This window comes from Drosophila melanogaster, chromosome 3L (assembly GCF_000001215.4).
Source record: "Drosophila melanogaster chromosome 3L".
In the NCBI taxonomy this organism is placed as follows: Eukaryota; Metazoa; Arthropoda; class Insecta; order Diptera; family Drosophilidae; genus Drosophila; species Drosophila melanogaster.
Genome location: NT_037436.4, coordinates 24071675 through 24091910, shown reverse-complemented (window position 1 = coordinate 24091910; position 20236 = coordinate 24071675). Strand labels below are relative to the sequence as shown.

At 37.1% G+C, this 20236-nt stretch overlaps 1 protein-coding gene across 2 annotated transcripts in view; it reads right to left on the bottom strand.

The window, feature by feature from the left end:
• Snap25 (Synaptosomal-associated protein 25kDa) overlaps positions 1 to 17731 on the bottom strand; it is a 225026-nt gene extending 207295 nt beyond the window's left edge. For both annotated transcript variants that reach the window (NM_001043176.2, NM_001043177.3), the window contains exons 1-2: positions 17601 to 17731; positions 12353 to 12446 (exon numbers count right to left, since the gene is read on the bottom strand). In NM_001043176.2, the coding sequence (NP_001036641.1) occupies positions 12353 to 12445 (93 nt within the window). In that variant the 5' untranslated portion in view covers position 12446; positions 17601 to 17731. The remainder of the gene's footprint in view (positions 1 to 12352; positions 12447 to 17600) is intronic.
• Between the last annotated feature and the right edge of the window lie 2505 nt (positions 17732 to 20236).

Genomic DNA, 20236 nt, shown 5'->3' with positions numbered 1-20236 from the left:
CTGATTTCAGTAAAGCATTTGAGTTAATTGTTTCATTCTAGTATAGAAATTTGATTAGGTTTTACAATTAATCTTCTAAATTGGATTTGAAGTTATATGTATGGAATATGTATTCCCCGAGTCCCATCGGGTGTCCCATAAGGCAGCCACCTTTCTACCTCATTTAAAAATTAAAAAAAATTCGCGTGTACTTATGTTTGCAGGCGATATTAAATTATGCCGTCAGTATAAGGACATTTGGACTTACCATCGGATCTATATAACTTTCAAATATGATAACGTACTTAGCTTAAATGGCTCCAAGTGTAAAGAGATGACCTTTAGTCTTATCAACCCAATACACGCGGCTTTCACTCTATGTGGGTGTTCCTAGGACAGAAACACACGTGTTGATCTTGGCGTTCTTCTAGACTCTAAATTAAAATTTTCAATTTCCATATTGCGACTATCGGTTAGGGGTGCGCTTGGTTTTATAAAAAGGAGTTCAATAGAATTTGATAATCTTTAAATCACCAATACATTTTATTCTTGAGTATGGATCATCTGTTTGGAGTCCACAATATGTAGCTTAGTCAAACCGGAATACGTAGTTCACTCGGTTCAAAAAAACATCGCTACGGCTTGCCTTGCGGCGCCTAAATTGGGACCCAAGCCTTATATTATCTCCTTATTCCAATAGACTAATGTTAATTTATTTACCTTCTATAGCTTTCCGTAAAAAAATGCTTGAAACAGTCCAATTTTGTAATCTTATTCGTGGTTTAGTTTATAGTATTTGGGGCTGTCAGAGTCACTAGAAACTATATACCCCTAATCTAAAATCATTCCTGATCTAACATGACTTTCATGACCCCTTCAGAATTTTGTTTTGACTAATAACTTATGTAGACTAATAAAAAATAAAAAAACAAGATCGAATGCTATGGTCCAGTTCGCCGACTATCAGATACTCGTTACTCAGCTATTGAAAATGCGAACGTGAAATTTCAAAATTTTTCTGGTGTATGGATAGATACTGGTGCATAAAATGAGACAACAATTTTAAAAATTGTTCAAAAGTGTAATACCTACAACTTTTTCAAAAGCTTGGGTGTGGCAGTTTTGTGCGGTTCTAGGGCATTAGAGTGGGCGTGGCAAAAAGTTTTTTGGCAAATCGATAGAAATTTACAAGATTATTTAAATTATGAAAAAATACTTAAAATTGTCCAACAGCGTGGGCGTGGCAGTTTTGTGCGGTTTTAGGGCGTTAGAGTTGGCGTGGCAAATCGATAGACATTTTCAAGTCTTATATAAAAAACCTCAAAACGCCTCCCCAGCTTCACAGCGAACGGTCGTTTCTGCTCTCCGAATTTACCTTTGTGTTTATTTTATATAATTAATTAAACTCCGTTTGCTACGCAAGTGAATATATTTTTTATATGTGGACTAGCTTATATGACATGACTCCAAGTGTAAAGTTATGTTTAAGTTAAGTTAAGTTTTTATTGGGTTGCTCTTTGGACAGAATAACATGGGTTGATGATCTTAGTGTTCTTCTGGGATGCAAGCCTTATATTACCTCCTAATTCCAGTAGACTTCTTTTATTTGATTAACCTTCCCAAACTATTATACTTTTTGACATTTTATTTCTTTCCTCGTTTCTGTGTTTTTTTCTATATCGCGCCTCCTCGGTCGGTTGGGCGGGAGGTGTGGCCATGGGACTCTCGCGCAAAAATGAAAAAAATAGGTCAAAAGGTCACTCGGAAGGCAACTATGCTATAGCTTTTCCTATATAATTTGTGGGGAAGCGATGAGGGACTTTAGAGACTATGGCTTTCGCCATAGCAAGCTATGCGCCAGGCATAAAATGAGTTTAACTCCGGCAATTTCCGTGCCTGCGTATCTAAGTACCACAGTCACAATAAATCGCAGCTTACTGCATCGATGACCTCAGATTCATTTAATCATGCGACAGAACCCTCTGCATTGCCTGGCCCTCCGTCATCTCTTATAGCGCACGATTTAGGCAAGAAAATGGTACTGTTAGCCCCTGATACCGTGTTAGTAAAAAACTGTTCCGGAACCTTTGTTCCTTGTCGTGCTTTACTTGACTAGAGCTCCCAGCTGCACTTGGTAACGTCCCGATTTCTAAACTTGCTTAAACTTAAGAAAATGAAATCATCCGCTTGTGTCACAGGAAAAGATTCTGTTGAAACTATCAGATAGCACTGTAATTTCTAACACATAACATGTATCGATAGTACATAAAGCAGTCAATAAAAGTATCGAATAAAGATCATTCAACCAAAGCGGACGTGTTTTTACTTAAGCGGGAATAAACTTCAATAGTTTCGAAACAGATGGTCTGCCAATCAACTTCGAATCTTCGAATACTTCACTTCCATCACTGCTGTTATTGCTTCCAATACAGCCAACTTTCACATCGACGTTTATAACTGAATCATACCCAAACACTTTAAGCTTGCGGAGATTGCAATCAGGCGTAGGTTTATTGATTGGCGCCAGTCTATTTTACGACCTGCTGTGCGTTGGTCAAGTCCATTTTCGGCCGGGATTGCCTCAAATTAAAAAGAGTCGTTTGGGCTGGGTTGTTTCCGGAGGCTGCAGTCGCTCGGTTGTTCCCAATGAGAGTACCAAACCAGATCGTTTTGAGGTGCTGCTTCGGCGGTTTTGGAAGGTGTGGGGTTGCGCGGAGCCCATTGTTCGTGCTACGAAGGAGGAGCTTCACAGAGAAGCTCACTTCGTTAAAAACTTTGCTCGCTTGCCGGCTGGAGAGTATTATGTTCGATTGCCACCCAGGCTTAGTTTAGATCTGTTCGGAAGTCCTACCAGGAAGCTCTGGAAAGATTCTTATCTCTTGATAGAAAACTAGAGGATCGTCTAGCAGTAAAGGCCCAATGAAAGGCTTTCATTGATGAGTACTTGCACCTGGGACATACAGTGCCGCTCAACTGAATAGGTTTGACTATTTGTTTAGGTTTGTAACTTAGTTGTATGCAATCCAATTTAAGCGAAATAAATTTGTATGTATGAATAGATCTTTTTTGGCTCAAAAAATTTTAAGGCACTGGATAGTTTAAATAATAAAAGGCCCTGTTTTAGCATTATTTAGTATTTGGTATGGCCACCCTTGTTTTTAATTACTTCAAACATACGGTTTGATAAGGAATCATAATATTTTTTAATTTAATTTAGTGAAATTGTTGCCCAGGCTTTTTTAATTGCTTCAACTAGGGTCCCAGTGTCACTAAATTGTCTTCCTCCTTCGTACACTCTCCTGGACAAAAGTCCCCAAATGTTTTCAATAATGTTAATGTCAGGGGAGTAAGGCGGCCACTCGAGCAAATTAACGTTTCGGTCTTTAATCCACTGTTTTATAATCCAAGCGTTGTCATGTTGGTACGTCCATTGAATATGACCATAAGTCTCAGAAAACTCTGGAAAAGCCTTTTGAAGCACAGTCTTATACACGTTTGCGCTCATTTTAGATTAATTTTTTCTTTTTAATTTTTAATCTCTTCAAGTATTTGGAACTTTCAATAATTCGTTTTACCGTGGCCACACTAGCATTTACACCGCATTTTTCCTTAATTATTCCAGCAGAAAGGTCAGAATTTGAGGCAGTTCGTAGAATAAGTCGCCTCTCTGATGGTGTTGTTGCATATTTTTTTCGTCTTTTCATTTTTTTTTTCATAGTCGGCTTCATTACGGAGAAAATTACTTACAACGTTTTGACTTCGGCCGATTTTCTGGGCTATTACACAGTGTTTTAAGCCAGATTCAATATAGCCTTTGATTTGACCTTTTTCAAAATCGGATAAAGGTTTTCCGCGGCCCATTTTAGAAAAAGATGATAAAAAATGATTTAAATATTAGAATACAAAAAAATTTAACTCTTTACAATCACGCGATCAAACAAAAACTGAAGTCAAAAGTGTAAAACCTATTCAGATGAAAATAGTGCACACATTGAGCGAATTTCACGATGAAAGCTAAATTCCGAATTACCGTTGCATTTGTCCCGTTACTTTTTTCTTGCACATAATAGACCGAATAATAATACATCACATAGAATGAATAATAATTTAAATATCAATCAGAATTATCTTGAGAATAATAATGGGCCACCAAACGGGAACTTTGGACAAAATAATAATTTGAATTCAAATAACAATTTTACTGTACAACCACCACCAGGACCAATGCAGGTAGATAGTTCCATAAGGTACCAAAATCCAATTAATAATTACTATCGTCAGAGTAATAATTATAACGGGAAGAATTATAATAATTTTTCGCAAAGAAATAAATTTAAACGATATCTAGCACAAAAAACTAAACAAATCCCATTAAAAATTGAGGCAACTGGGACCGTAAGTCCAGCAGCCCAGAAAGGTATGAGAATAAATAAATTAAGATTATTTTTTTAATCAGAAGTCTACAGGGGATGGCCTCATACAGCAAGAAGGGGCAAAAATACAAAACAAAAAAACTAAAAATAATAATTGACACAGGAACCACATCTTGCTATACTAAAAAAGGGATGCTCAACTATGAAATATTACCATATATTGACAATATTTGAAACAAAACATATATTTTATAATATTGAACGTTTAGAATCCGTACACACTATTAGGAAAATTGGAGCTGAAATAGATGCAGAAAAGGGTATTATGGAATATAATGGAAAAAAAATACAAGCTCGAATATTATGACAATGAGGAAAAAACGGATTTGTGTTTGATTGGGGAACAAAATGATCTTCCATTCAAAAAATTTATTAGAGGCTTATATAGCTTGGGATCAAAGAATCATGACGAATTTTCCGACAAAGAAAAAATGTATAATCTAATATTAATTTCAAATCAAATAAAAGATTTCGAAAATAAGATTATGAACAAAATTGAAAAGGAGCATTCTAAAATAAATATGCAACTCCCTGTTTGAACAGATATTTGAGGAGAAATAAATACTGACAATAATAGGGCTACTTATAGCAAACAATATCCTTATGCTATGTCAGTCTCAGATTTCGTTAATAATGAAATCGATAGAATGCTAAAAGAACAAATTATAAGACCAAGTAGAAGCCCTTACAATACAGATAAATACACGAACGAGAAATGAAAAGATTGTATTCTTTCATATAAAGTTTCACCCAAAAAAGAAATATATGTAAGCCCGGAACAACAAATGCCGTAGCTGACGCATTACCTCGAATAAAAATATATAATATTACAAGCAGCGATATAGAACAATCAAGCTCACATCAAAATACACAGCATTCTGCTGAAAGTAGTTTTGAAAATGTAATACATGAGACCCGTAAACCGTTAAGTCAGTTTAAACAACAACTGTTATTTACAACGGGGAGGTATACAATACATGAGTCATTGAGAGTTTTTGATAAGACACGACATATAATCGAATATGATACGCCAGAAAATTTAACAGGAATATTATGAGAATATCTACCACCAAACACAACGGTAGGAATTCATTGCACATTAGAAGATCATACCTATGTTACATATATTACCTTTAAAAAAAATTGTACTAACAAATTTCTTTTTACCAAAATATTTCTGCAAGACGAAGAGAATAATGAAGATAAGGCTATCATAATAGAAGAAACACATAGTCGAGCTCATAGAGGACTAGTCGAAAATTACAAACAAATCAATAGATTATATATTATTAAAATTGTACCATTTGCAACGAAAGAATTCAATCAGAGCATTCATTCGACGATAAATCAAAAACCTTTTAATGTTCTTTTTAATAAAACTAAACACAAAAACATTTCAAAAATTCTAAATAACACTCAAGAAAAAATGTTAGAAAGACATAATGAAGAAATGGAAACACATAAAAATCATGTAGGGCAAATGGTTTTTGAAAAGAAACATGGAGAAAGAAATAAGCTAAAAACAAGATATAAGAAGCAGGTTGTTAAGGAAAACTTACTTAACAAAATAATAATCAATAGTAGAAACAGAATTATTCACAAAGACAACATTAATTTTTAACAAATATTATATTTCTTTTAAAATTACAGAAAATTATTATTTTATTACTTATTACTTTTAACACCATTCCTAATGATAGCCACTTTAGAAATAATTGATTACAGCAATCACGAATTTTTCCTGTTTAAAGACAAAAAGAATGTTCTTACTTATAATTCATATTCCAACTTAATTCACGTAACTAATTTAACTTTTTATAAAGAAATAATCGATCTAGAATCAGGATATATAAAAAAGGATACAAATAAAAGTTCACAATTCATTATTACTTACGAACTGCAATTAATAGAAGTTATTTTGTCACAGCTGATATCAACTAGATCAAAAAGGGGAATAAATGAGTTAGGTCCTGTTTGTAAATGGAAGTCGCTGGAACTCTGGATCACGATGATTTTATTAAAATACAGAATAAATAAATGATTTTTAAATACAAAATAATAATAAAAAATAAATGACTGAAAACAATAACGAACAATTTATTATTACTTTCAAATTGTTTAACGAGATAAAATCACTTTCCGATCATTTTAAACACATTTTTATTGATCAAGAATTGCCTTTACGAAAACATCGTTTACGATTGTTAACATTCGACTTTATAAAGATTTTATCCTAAACATATTTGAAAGTTCAAGAAAATTCCAAAGAAAAGCGTCTGGCCGAGGTTGAGTGGATTAGGATTAAGATTTAGAAGATCAGTCTGAATCGGGTGGAGATCGTGAACAGTTTTAAATGAAAGATAAATCAATAAAAAGAGTGTCTTGTATAAGTGAAAAAGTCTATCACCAATAAAATATTTAATTATAATAAAATAAAAATTGCCACTAGCAGCCACTAGGCAGGCACATAGCCACGTAGTACATAAGAAGAATTCTTTTTTCATATATATGCAAATTAAAGGTCGTTGGTTAATTTAATGATATTTTTTTCCCACTCTCATGTTAGGGCGTTAGGGCTTTAGGGCAAGGGTCACAATATTCGGGTATTTATAATTACAAGGCGTAAGCCTCGGAGTATGATTAAAAACTAACTTTAGAATCCGGTCCCAGTGCAACTCCAGGCCTCTGGTTCGCAGAACTGCTGGCAGAACGCCAGGTCAGGCCGATCACTCGCTCCGCGAGTGCTCCGTGCGAGCTCCGGGCAATTGCACCTGGAGTACGCGATCAGCAGTTTGTTTAGTGCGCGTGCAGTCTACCAGTGAAGGTTCCTCAGACTTAGTTCGTGGGGAAGTGGAAGGCTTAACCTATTCTGATGAGTCGTGACGTTTACAACGGCCATGACCGACACAGAAGGGTTTTTATCTGAATATCCTAGCTGATTAATGTACCAAGTCCCATTGAGGGCTACCTTTTCGGTGTATGTTACCAGGTCGGTACCCGACACTTTCTGGTCTTTCCCTTGGCTTGGTCACCGAATCCAGGTGCAAAGGCCCCGGAGATTATCTGATGAGGGCAAGTGCCATTATGCAGTTCTTTCTAGAAAGTGGCGCCGACCGTCGTCTTGCAGTGCCCGATGTTGATGTTCCGGGATTTGTATTCCGCCACCAGATTTCCGTCCTCGAAGTTCAAGATCTTGCTGTTGTACTGGATCGGGAAGATTGTAATTTTCTTACATTTAATCTTAGGGTTAGGGAATTTAACTAAAAAATTTTCTAATTTCTGAATTTTGGAATACGCTTATGTTAGATACTTCTAGTAGCTCTATTAGACTAATGTCAATAGGCTGTCTGTCTCTAAATTCGCCAATATCGGTTTCGTCTAAAATTGATGGACTTACAAAGTTTAGTTTTGCTAGGGTTAATAACAATTCTATTTTTAGCTAAAATGATCTCGAGTAAGTGTGTTCTTTATCTGTTTCAGTTTTAGAAATTTGATTTATTGCTGTTGCAAGTTGGAATTTGATATTTAATTTTGTTTGGCTTTCTTTTGTTTTTAGCAAGTGGTCTATATTGAATTTTATTTCTTCCCAATCGTTTAAGTCAGGAGTACCGGCATTGACCTTCAGTGCCATCCCGATCAAATTATAAACCTTTTGCAAGAACACTTGTCCCAATGTCTGCTTAAATTTTTTCCTCTTTATACCGTGGGGTGAGTTTGTTTCCAAGGCGTTTGTTAAGTTTTACCAAAGACACTAGAATATTATTCTTGTGTCTTTGGCTTTACCATAACAGACCTGAAAGGATCTGTTGCGTCTCGATTCATTCGTTCTTTTCAATTATACCTCTTGTGAAATATTAATCTTGCCTGTGATTTCCTGTGCAAGATCGGAAGGTATTTTATGAATAATATCGATCGGCCTTTTTTTAAAGACTGAATGAACTGTTTTGTTGTATTCTACGGATGCCTGAAGTATGAGGTTGAATTATGCCTCTTTCCAGCTGTAATTTTTAACAGTGTGGAAACATTCCACCTGCCCATTCGAAATACTATGGAGTGGCGGTGCATTTTCAATTTGAACTTCGAACTGATTTGATAAAAGTGATCAGGTGACGATCATATTTGGCTTTTTTTACAGACCGAGCAGTTACCCACAATACTGGCTGCAAGCTGAGACATTTTAGGGAAAAAATAATCTTGTAAAACTTGCTTAACATTCTCTTGTGCTGCCCTATGTGCTCTGTTCATCGTTATTATAAATGTCGGTAACCATTTTATTAGTATGTCGGAATGTCGTTGCTCGGAACTCTTCTACAAGATGGTTTTGGTTGAATGCCAGAATGGGCATTTTGCAGTATATTGCATTTGTTACACCTTGTTTAACTACATCACGGATTCTGTCGACTAATGATTCATTGTTCAAGAATTGTATCGCGTGTCTTGACCTATTCCCAAATATAACGAAGGGGCGAGTACGAACTGCTGTTCCTTCTTCTATAAGAATTTGGTTATTAAAACAGTTGATGGGCTTGTCGACTGTTTCGATGGTATACGAAAGTGAAAATTCGCTATGTATTGTTGCCATATCAGACCGAAGGTCGGTTTTCAAAGCATTAAGGGCCTGCCTGGATAGTGCATCTGCAACATAATTTTCCTTTCCGGCTTTTTAAAAATGTTAGCGTTGTGTTCGTCTGTGAACGCCTTTTACCTTTTGATTTTAGCGTTCCGGTTCCTATCTGACACGGCGAACGTTAACGGCTGGTGGTCTGTGAAAATGTTCAGATTTTGAACACCATACAAAGGGTTCATCAAAGCCCATACAATGGACAAAAGTTCCCGATCGTTCGTTGCAAAACTAAGCTCTCTATCCTTTAAAGTCCTAGATATCATAGTAATAGGCTTGTCATCCTGCGAACAATACATTTTCCGACGCAAGGACATTTTTAAGTTTTTCAAAAGCTTGTCATCAGAGGCAACTGGTATCTTTTTAGAGCGACTGGCTGAAACCTTACCGTTTTCTCCCTTTAGAATGTCATTCAGCGGTCTAACTATAGAGGCAAAGTCTTTTATAAAGCACCGATAATAACTCGCTAACCCCAAAACGATCTAACATTAAACAAATTTGTTGGTTCATAACTATAGGTAGCTTCTACTTTACTGGTATTGGTTGTAATACCACCCCTGGATACCACGAATCCTAAATATTCGACCTTTTCTTTGAAAAAGTGAGATTTCTCCTTGGACACCCTCATGTTGGTCTTGAACAGTCTATCTAGCACCCAAACATAGTGATTTAAATGGTCCTCGAATCGTTCTGAAAAACTAATTACGTCGTCTACGTCAACGTAACATGATTTTCCGATTTGTCTTTAAGTACGGCACCTATACTAGGTGCGTTTTTAAGACCGAAGGGAAGTCTGCGGAACTCGTATATTCCATTCGCAACTGAGAAAGCTGTTTTTTCCCTATCATTTTCGGCGAGGAGGTTTTGGATGAATCCTGACTTAAGGTCCAGAGTGGTAAATTATCTGGTTTTTTTTAAAATTAGACAGGGTGGATACCACATTTGGTATTGGATATTTTTCGTCAACTGTCTTTGAGTTTAATTTTCGAAAATCTATTACCAACCAAACAAAATTCGCCACACCCTTGGGGTATGGATAAAGTTTTGAGTCGGTTGTCTTCGGTACGTATGGTAGTAATAATGTTCGTATTATAAGGCAGTGCCTCTTCTGGCTCGATCTCTTAGCATAGCATAGAATTTGTCGGTTATTTGTTTTGGTTCCACCATATCTTTAATATCATTGAATTTGTTCGACAGGATTGTCGACCCTTAAAGTTTTATTAAAATTATTTTTTTTATTAAATCGAATATCGCGTTGTCTGTGTCAGTATGTCGAGTCCTATTATGGCGTCAAAGCTTGAGAGGTCTGGGAGAATAAAGAACGACCATGAAGCGATTATGTACTTTATTTGTAAAAGGGGCTGTATGTAGTTTTTTGAAGACCCGGTATCGATAAAAAGTTTTATGGTTCTCCCTGCTATCTTTCTTTTTACATGGGACCACCATACGGTCTTTTCGCGGCATGCTCATTATTCATTTGTACCTAAGCTGGCCAGGTAGTCTGATACTGCTGGTTTGGCCAAATATTTTGATGTAAAGGTAAGGTACACTGATTCAAGAGTGGCCAGTTCGAATGGATCGCCTTGATACGTCAGTTTCCACTGACTGAACTGGCCTTTCAGCTGTTGTTTGACGTACTTGTCTGCCATAGCTGGGTACAGACTGGTGTTTGTTAAAATAGGGTTTTGTTTTTCTGCTGAGGCATATTAGTATCCCTATCTCTTTCAGTTTGTTTTCGGCCTTCTGGCCTCTGTCTCCTAAGCTTCTGGAGTAATTCAGGGTAAATTGGTAGCGTTCGTGATTCGACTCAACTTCTTGTGCTAAAGCAAGGGCTGTTGGTAAGTCTTTGGGTCTTTGGCAAATAAGACATCGCGTAATTACTTTTTAGTTCCTGTTATAAATACACGTAATGCGTTTAGCCTGTACTTTTAATTAAGTGACAAATCGCTATAGCATGTCATTAATGTTTTGTTCGTAAGAAGAGTCATTTTTTCTCGACCTCGTCGTAGAATTCGGTCAGTGTCATGTCGCCCTGTCTTAACGTTGATAACTTCTGCTCGATTATATAAATCGGTCTTTTGTCGGCATACGTAAAATCAAGACGATTGCCTTAAAATTCGGCGGTGTGTTAAATGAAGCCAGCACACAATTTGCAGAGTTTTTAACTTTATTTCGGATGTACCAAGAGCTTGATAATATGTTGAACTGCAGTCATATTTTTTAACTGCATATCACATAATTCTTTTTGACTGCTGAGTGCAGCGGCAACGGCACTTTTTACTTTTTCCTTCTATTGACTTACTGAAAGCATATTGCAAGCTTGCACGCTTGCAAGCTGATTGACTTCCCACCAATCATCACTATTTTCGTTTCTTACACTTGTATTGTCGAATCGCTGTGTGACACGAGGTTTTCTAAAGCTTTATCGCTCTCACTCATTTAAATAACACCAATAACCTTGCAATAACCTTAGCAGTGAAAATTTAATTAAACCGATAGGCGTTGGTCTTACAAATTTTGTGTTTGCACTTATACTTTTTTATACTTATGAATTTAAGTATAGCCGCTGCTGATGTTTTGCGTTGCATTTGGATTGTTGTTGTCTGAGTGCTTTTGCTCCAATTGTTCTATATTTTATTTTTTTTATTATTAATTAGTTACCCTAGCTTCGAAAATAAGTTGGGCGCCAATTATGAAATGCTATTATTGTTATTTATGTTCGTGACGATGGCCGATGAAACATTATAATTACCGCGGTCTGCGCTAAATGAGTATTCAAGTTTCGTTTTGCGTGACGATGACCTGCGCGTTTAATATCCAGAAATCAACTGACTAATACAATTATTATCTCACGAGCTATCCCTACACCTTGAATCAAGGCTTCACTCTTATCTTGAAAGCTTGGGCGCTTGTATTTATTTCGGCAGATTGGATGCTAGTCTTAACTTATATGCATACATACAATGATACGAAAGCGAATGGTCATGAGCGACTGCAGGGTGATCAGCAAGACACTAAGCTAAAAGTGTTAGTGGGACAGGGAGTACAAGAGAGAGCTCGCGAGAGAGGGGAGAGCTTAGATGCTCGCGCAACTTATTTGCTTTAATAACGATGATATAGCTACACAGCTGAGGTGGAGTAAAGTTGAACTGAGTCTCTGAAGTTAGCATGTCAACAAAAAACATATTAGGAATTGCTGGCGGCTGCGAGGGCCAACAATTATACTAAAGTATTATTTAAAATTTTTTTCGGAAAAAACAGCATTAAGTGGTTCTGCTTCGAATACCTTTAGCGGAGTACAACTAATTGTCGTACTTACCTCATCGGCTACTCCTTGCGCATTAATTTGCAGCTCTTCTAGCTCGGTCTTCGGGACCTGAGGGGCAACTTCTTCAGATGGATCCGCTGGCATTCTAAAAATACACATAATCTCAGTTAGTTAAATTAATTGAAGTTTAGTGACAAATCTAAAAGCTCCATTTCAATCGGTAAAAGCCACAATATAATCGAAAAAAATGAACTCTAAGGACAGGTCAGGTCGCGGAAAAATATTAATCATTTTTGGTTCCTTTTTTCAAATCTATTTGCGTCGGAATCATTCAGTGCCTTTCGAACACAACCAGGCAAAAAATATGCAAACTTTAAGTATGTTACAACGAGTCTTGAGTACATTACATTATTTAAAAGTTATTTAGTAATATTTAAACGCTTAAATATTTCAGACGTCAGACGTCCATTTCAGACGTCAGACGGGAAGAGGACTGGCGAGACTACTCGCCAATGTTTTTGGGTGTGTTGCCAGCCTATCTGCGTATCGGCTGCTGTGCAGGTTGATCTGATCACCAATCACAGTTGTCTATAGATCCCTTAGGTAATGTAATTGGAGATATACCAAGGAACGCACGCCGATCAGCACTTGTTTGAGACCTGAGACCTGAAGTTTGCTTGACCGCCGGAGCCAGTCCACCTTGTGTAGCTTTTGAAGAAACTTTGTCTTTATTCCTGTGATATGGGCCCTCCAGATAAGATTTCGATCCTTCGAACATGGTTGTTTTCCTGGCGGTTTTGGCAAGCATCCGATCATCTGGTGCTGTGAACTGCCTCCTGAGGTGCCTTTCGAGGTTAAAAAGATAGTTTTTGGGCCTACTTGGAGAGGTGGTGACGTAGCCCGTCGTCCAGCCTAAACGACAATAGCAGTGAAGCACTCAACATACACTTCATCGCTAGCGTTGACAGGCGTATTCAGCATGACGGCATCCTCGACGTGTGTCTTAAAAAAATATCAACATTTGCATGCAGAGGCAGCTTGAAAGTATTGAGCCTCCTGGTCTAGATCAAAGAGCAGCGAAAGATAGTCAGACAAAAGCTCAGTAAGAACTCTTACTTGCTGTCTGAAGCCCTTTGAGATATATTTGTCGAAGTACAATACAAAATATACCGCAGCAAGCCAACATACGTCCGCCCTCGCTGACATCTCGAATACCACCTCGTGACACCAGGCCTCTCCAGACATTCTGCAGTTATCATCGTTATATCGTGTCGTCGATATTCAGGTCTGGACTTAAGAAACACTGGCCTTATATGGTCGCTTGACATTACGTTACAATAACGTCGTTGAGTGATAGTGTGGTCTGGCTAATCTTCAACAATATAACGATCTTTTTTCATGACCTTTGTTATTACATACGGTCCTTTATAAGCAGCATCAAAATTATGTGACTCCTGTAGTCGTTGGTAAATCTTTGCGTCGAACATAATTTTCCACTTCTTCTGCTCGTTTGTAATATTTGCTTCTGCTTACTGTCGATTCTTCGGCGATTGTTCGTCACGTCTCTTGAGTGAAAGTTTGAAGACTAAATCGCTTGGAGAAAATTTAGTGGTGACATTTATCTGTGAATTAATGCCCCACTGTATCTTAAATGTCTTCGGGTCCCATTCTTAAGTCTTTTTTGTGCTGTTCCTTAAAGCATTTAATAACGTTAGTTCGGTCTTTTATAAAATTCTCACATTTCTTTGACTCCTCATGCGAGGGAACCAAAACTTCCATTGAATACGTTGGATTGTTTTATCCGCGGAGTACAACCAATTTCTTGCCGTTGCCGTGCTTCAAATACCTGCGCCAGTATTGGCTCTTCCCTGTGCATCGCATACGCCTAATCTTCATCGAAACGTTGTCTGCTACTGTTAGAGATATTTCCCGTTGTGGCAGTGTTGGTTGTCTGCTCATGCCATCCAGGTGTGGCATATCCGCTTCTGGTCGATATTTACAAGTGAAATCAAACTCTTGTTGCTTGACCCACCATCTTCCTATTGGTGGCAGTAGCTCTGTTGATTCCTTCAGCGTAGCAATCTGACAGCACCAGAAAAAGAGATCCTAGTAAATATATACGGAATCTCATTAATTGCTAATATTTCTAACGCAAAGCATGAGTATCTTCTCTCTGCATCGCTGCATAGCCAGCAATAATAAAATACAGGCTTCGTGCTGTCTTCTTCTCGTCGGAGCATAATTCCTGCTATTCCCAGTTTACTCTCATCAGTGTGTACTTCTTTACTGGGTGAACACCGGCTTCGTTGCTAAGGCTTCCTTTAATCTTCTCCCCATACGAACTCCACATCCTTTTTCAATAAATTGCTCATTGGATAAGCAATCATACTGAAAGACCATAGGTTCGTTCACCAGATCAAAGGGCATCACATAAAATTAATTCAGTCCACTTGGTGTCATAAATGCCGTTAAATGCTTGCTTTTCTCGTCCATCGGGACCTGGTAATAACCAGAGGTCCAGCGTCTTGAAGTATATGCTTCCGGATAGCAGGGCCAATTGTTCCTCTACGATTGGCATCAAATAGAGCGTTTAAAGCCCGGTAGTCCACGCATAGGCACTCGTAATGGATACCACTATAACCATCGTCGTCGTCTTGCACCTGCCAATTTTCGATCCAATCTTTTTCAAAACATTCTTCATAGGATTTTAACAGATTGTTAATGTTCGTATTAACGTTGAGTTGACCGTGTCGATGAACGCTTTAAACTTTTGATCTCCAATCAGAACTGTTTTTACTATTGGCGGATACTCCTTATGTTTTGCCTCATGCACTTGAGCATTCTTTGACGATGTTTTCACCTTGCAATCCTGTTCATTATGCCCAATCCTAGAACATTTGGAACACCGTTCATTTTGCTGTTGCTTTTCATTGCTGTTACCTTGTTCAAGTGCGTATGTCCATTGCTAATAAGGCTTTCGTGAGTTCTTGTGAATTAAGTCCGCTGAAAATATATGAATTTATTGATGACTCCCACGTCGTCCGATACATAACATCGCATAAAAGTATTCGATGAATGACTCGCTATTGCGTCGCTATCGTCGCAATAAATCTCTTTGCACATCGGCTGTATTCATCACACTTGGAAAATCAAGTGCGAATGCCGATTTGAATGATTTTGAATGATCGATATACCTGCTGTGCATTCATACATGTTTTTGCAACTCCACGCATCTCCTTTAAATCATTGATTTGAGTTTGCATACTTGTGCTTGCGTTTTGATCCAATATTTCGTAAACATCAGTATCAATTTCATCATTTCCTAGTTTCGTCATCAATTCGTTCACCTTTGCCGGTTTTGTTTCCTTTGATTTGGATATCATGAGGCCGCAGGATCACGTCAGTAAATCACTAATCTTTAACTAATATTTATTTTATATATATAAATTTAATATTTGTATTGTGCATGAATCTCCAATGAGGGCGTCCAGCTCGCTGGAGAACGTCAAAAAGTTGACCACGCCGGGGACCGTGATCCGCAGTACTTTAGGTAGACGGCGAGTAGGTGGGGGTGCGCCGGGAGCAGGTGTATTAATTATTGCAGGCTTCAGTTTGCCAAGATCGATCGCGGCTTGCGAAGTGGGGGGGCATCCTTATCTGCAGGGCGATAACCGCACAAATCGTTTATAAGCCTTTAGCGACTGCAAAGGCGTGTTCCATGTGTTATTTTGGGGAAAAGAATGGAGTCGCTTTTGTGGCGTACTTCTTGGCATGCTCTAGGCAGAACCGGGGAGATCGGTGAAATGGATATGTGTGGATATGCAGTGGATATGCTTGATGTGGTCATACTTGTTGTATTGAAAGTTGTGATTTCCCACGGGGTGGAGATAACAAGGCATTCGCCATTGAGTAGTTGGGCTTGCAGTTCTGATGATCCTACATTTGCGATTGCCTTGATTTCGTCGAAGTGAATTGATTTCCTTAGTGATAGATTAATATTTTCTTCCATGCCAAAAAACTTTTAGCCACGCATACTCAAGCGCGCACTCTAAATAACGGGTATCTGGAGGTCGTTAACCTCTGCTCTAGCATTCTGTCTTTTTTAAATTAGGATCGTTACGATCGTCAATGTTTTCTGGTATCTAAGATATTTAGTAATGGCTTTCTTATGAGGGATTGTATTAGAGTTTTTTTAATAAGTATAAATTTACATTAATAATGCGTTTTTCGCTTTCTTTCTATTTTATTTTTACCAATATTTAAGCTTAACAGCAATGTTATTTTACTGTAATTAATTTGCAAATTGTTTTTAAGATTTTCTAGTGCTTGTAATTTAAATTAAATTATTATGTATTTCTTGCATGTGTTTGTCTTTCCTTAAAAAATATAAGAAACCAAAATATACCTACATAGCAACTGAAATTAATACAGATTTATCGTAGTTAAATAAAACAAGAGTGAATGCTATAGTCGAGTTCCCCGACAATCAGATACCCGTTACTCAGCTAGTGTGAAAGCAAACCCGAAATTGCATCATTTTTCTGGGAATTCGATAGATATTGGGGAATAAAATGAAAAAAATTAAAAATTGGTCCAAAGTGGTTCGGGCCAAGACCGGTTCGGTGGCTTTAGGGCGTTAGAGTGGGCGTTTCAAAAAGATTTTTTGCAAATCGATAGAAATTTACCAGACAAATAAAATTATTAAAATATTACTATTATTAAATTACTCTACGAGTAGTGATGATCAATAGCCAAGTCGATCTAGCCATGTCCGTCTGCCCGTATGAATGTCGTGATCTCAGAAACTTTTAAAGGATGTGTTGATATTTTTTGCGTTTTTATTAGTCTTGTAAATTTCTATCTAACGCCCTAAAGGCGCCGAACCGGTCAGGCCCATACTTTGGAACAATTTTAAAATTTTTTCTCATTTTATTCCTCAATATCTATCGATATCCAAGAAAAAATTTGGAGTTCGCATTAACACTAGCTGAGTAACGGGTAGCTGATAGTCAGGTAACTAGACTATAGCATTCTCTCTAGTTTTTGATTATTATTGTAAGCTTTTATTCGTGGTCATATATCAAAAACCAATTATTAAACTGTATTTCCATTTAACATTATACAAATCGATTTATTTTCTTGCGAAAGATTTCAAAAATAAAAGAAACCATCGAAATCACACTAGTCCATACTGTTTTTACAAATAGTTTTGACATGCTAAATTTATGCCATGCCATTTTTAGGCCGTGTTTTGCTTGCGATGTACACAAAAAAATATATGCATTTTCTTTTGTAGTACCTGACTTTTTAAATAGCTGTTAGAAGAATAAAAACGAATATTTTTCCCGTATCTTTTGATACCAAAACACACAGAACTGTATAAATATTAAACACCAAATTGAAACAAAATCAGGTGGTTCAGCTATGACACTTTTAGCCTTAAACACGTGCGCGCGCAGGGCTTATACGAATGTTTAAGTGTATTATTTATATTGTTCCCACCAGGAGAAAACGCAATAGTCCACTTCCTCGACCATCAAATACCGTCCACTCCCGTGACTAATTAATACCCGTACTCTTGATGATATGATACTCCCAGCTACTCTTGATGATATTCCGAATTCGAATAAACAGATGTAATAGTCTGGAAATGGAACAAGAGAGATTGCTATAGTTGGTTACCCCGACTATCAGATACCCGTTACTCAGCTTGAGGGAATGCAAACGCGAAATTTCGTCATTTGTATGGGATATCGATAGATATTGGGGAATGAAATGAGAAAAAATTTAAAAAAATATGTTTGAAAGTGTGGGCGTTACCGTTTTGGGCGTTGTGTAGGTGAAAGGAGGAACGTGGCCACAGTGTTTGGTAAAAATTTGAAAGACAAACAATCTCCAACCAATCTCTTTGTTTTTATAGGGGATGCATTTTGAGTAGACGTCAATACAGGATAAATATTCTTTATTGTCTAGCATTAATATCAATAACGTAAAGTTCTCTTCAGTTTTTTGTCTCTGGAGTTTAAAAATAAGTTTCGTTGGTCTACGTACTGTTTTTGCAAGATTGCAGACTTTGAAAACATCAATGATTTTTTGAATATATGTATTATAGTCGGGAAAATAGTGGGTTTTTTCAAAAACTCGTATAATTTTTTCGATACCTTTATGTGTTGAATTCAGCGTAATAGTTAATGTCCTTTAATTTAATTATAAAAACTGTTACGTTGCTGTTTGGGTTAATAGTTTCAAGACTTTTTATAAAATATTTTTCTATTTACAGATACATAGATAGTGATAGATAGATAGTGACAGTGACTTTTCCATTTTTCAAAGTGCGTATCATGAAACTATTAACCCAAACAGCAACGTAACACTGTGGCCCACCCCCCACTTTCAACAACAAAACGCCCACCCTTTTAAACAATTTTTAAATTTCTTAAAGGTGTAACGAGGATTATATTCAGTTCGTGGTGGACGCCGAACATAAGACCGAGAGCCTTTCCCACCAAGCAACACAATTTTGCTTTCATCTGACCAAAAAATGTTTCGCCACTTCTCCACAGGCCCGTCCTTGTGTATCTTGTCATATTCAAATTGCTTTGCCACATGCTTAACAGTCAAAAGCGGGACTTTTCTGGGGCTGCACGCATTAAGGTTGCTTTGTCCTAAGCGTTTGCGAACAGTTTCCACGCTTTTAGCTATCTGAAGCTCCTTCTTCCATGTTTCGTTCTTTTCGACAAACAGCAGTGCTTTGCGGATCATTTTGTTTCAGCAACCGACAATGCGACCAATTTCAGAGTAGGTTTTACCTTCAGAGATCATGTTTTTAATCAAATTTCTTTTTTCGACGGTACAATGCTTTCCGCGACCCATGACTAGAGAATTTTTGGTCTTCGTTTGGAAAAAATTCAATTAAAACCTTTAGTGCAACTCCGTTTTTCAAAATTTGTCGAAAAAAAACCAAAGTAATCACCCCTATTAATTTTATTCAGCAAATACGTGGTCAGTGCTATTTTTGTTACCGCCTCATTTTGGGCACTTTTGCAGCAAGTGCCCAAAAACAAAAAAGAACCGTTACATTGAAAGAGTAAAAATTTCTTGCTCAGAGATGCAACATATGGTACTTATTATTCATACAATCTGACTTAAAAAAAAAAATAAACATTTAATAATTTTTTTTACGAAATCAACTTTCCACCTGCAGTAGTGCTATTGTTTTAAACGCAGCTGTATATACAAAAGTTACGCTTTAGATTGGCCATCAAATAGTCCAGATCTAAGTCCCATAAACAATTTTGGTGGCTAATAAAGAGAGATCTTTGAAATGAGCCACAAAGGAACATTTCGGTCTTTAAACGAAGTTGTAAGCGATGTGAGACTCGATTTCTCGAGGACATTGCCAAAACTTTTTAAAATCAACGCCAAAACGTGTGGCGACGTTATACAATTCTAATATTAATAAATTTGTTATATTACGCAGCGTTTGAATTAATAGTGGTTATTTTTTCTTATCTCTTAAGTCTACCTTTTGAGTAAATAACTCATATTTTTGTTGTTGAAACTAGATCAAACTGCTGAACAAACTGCTATAGTAGTATTGGAAAAATTCGCCTACTGTTCAGATTAATAGTGGTTGGGGCTCGTATGCCCAGTAGCTAATGTTTAATCAAAGACACTAGAATAACAAGATGCGTAACGGCCATACATTGGTTTGGCACTATGCAGCCACTTTTTTAGTGACGGCCAAAATTGCTCTCTTTCTGCTCGCTTACGCTGAGAACGTAAGAAATCTAAAAATAGAATTTGCTTGCTCTTGTGAGTAAAAACAAGAGACGAGAACGCGTATATGTGTGCGTGTTGTGCTAGAAGACGATTTTCGTTCCGAAATCCGAATAATTTATATGTTCGCTTAATAACTAACGACTTCAAATTGTA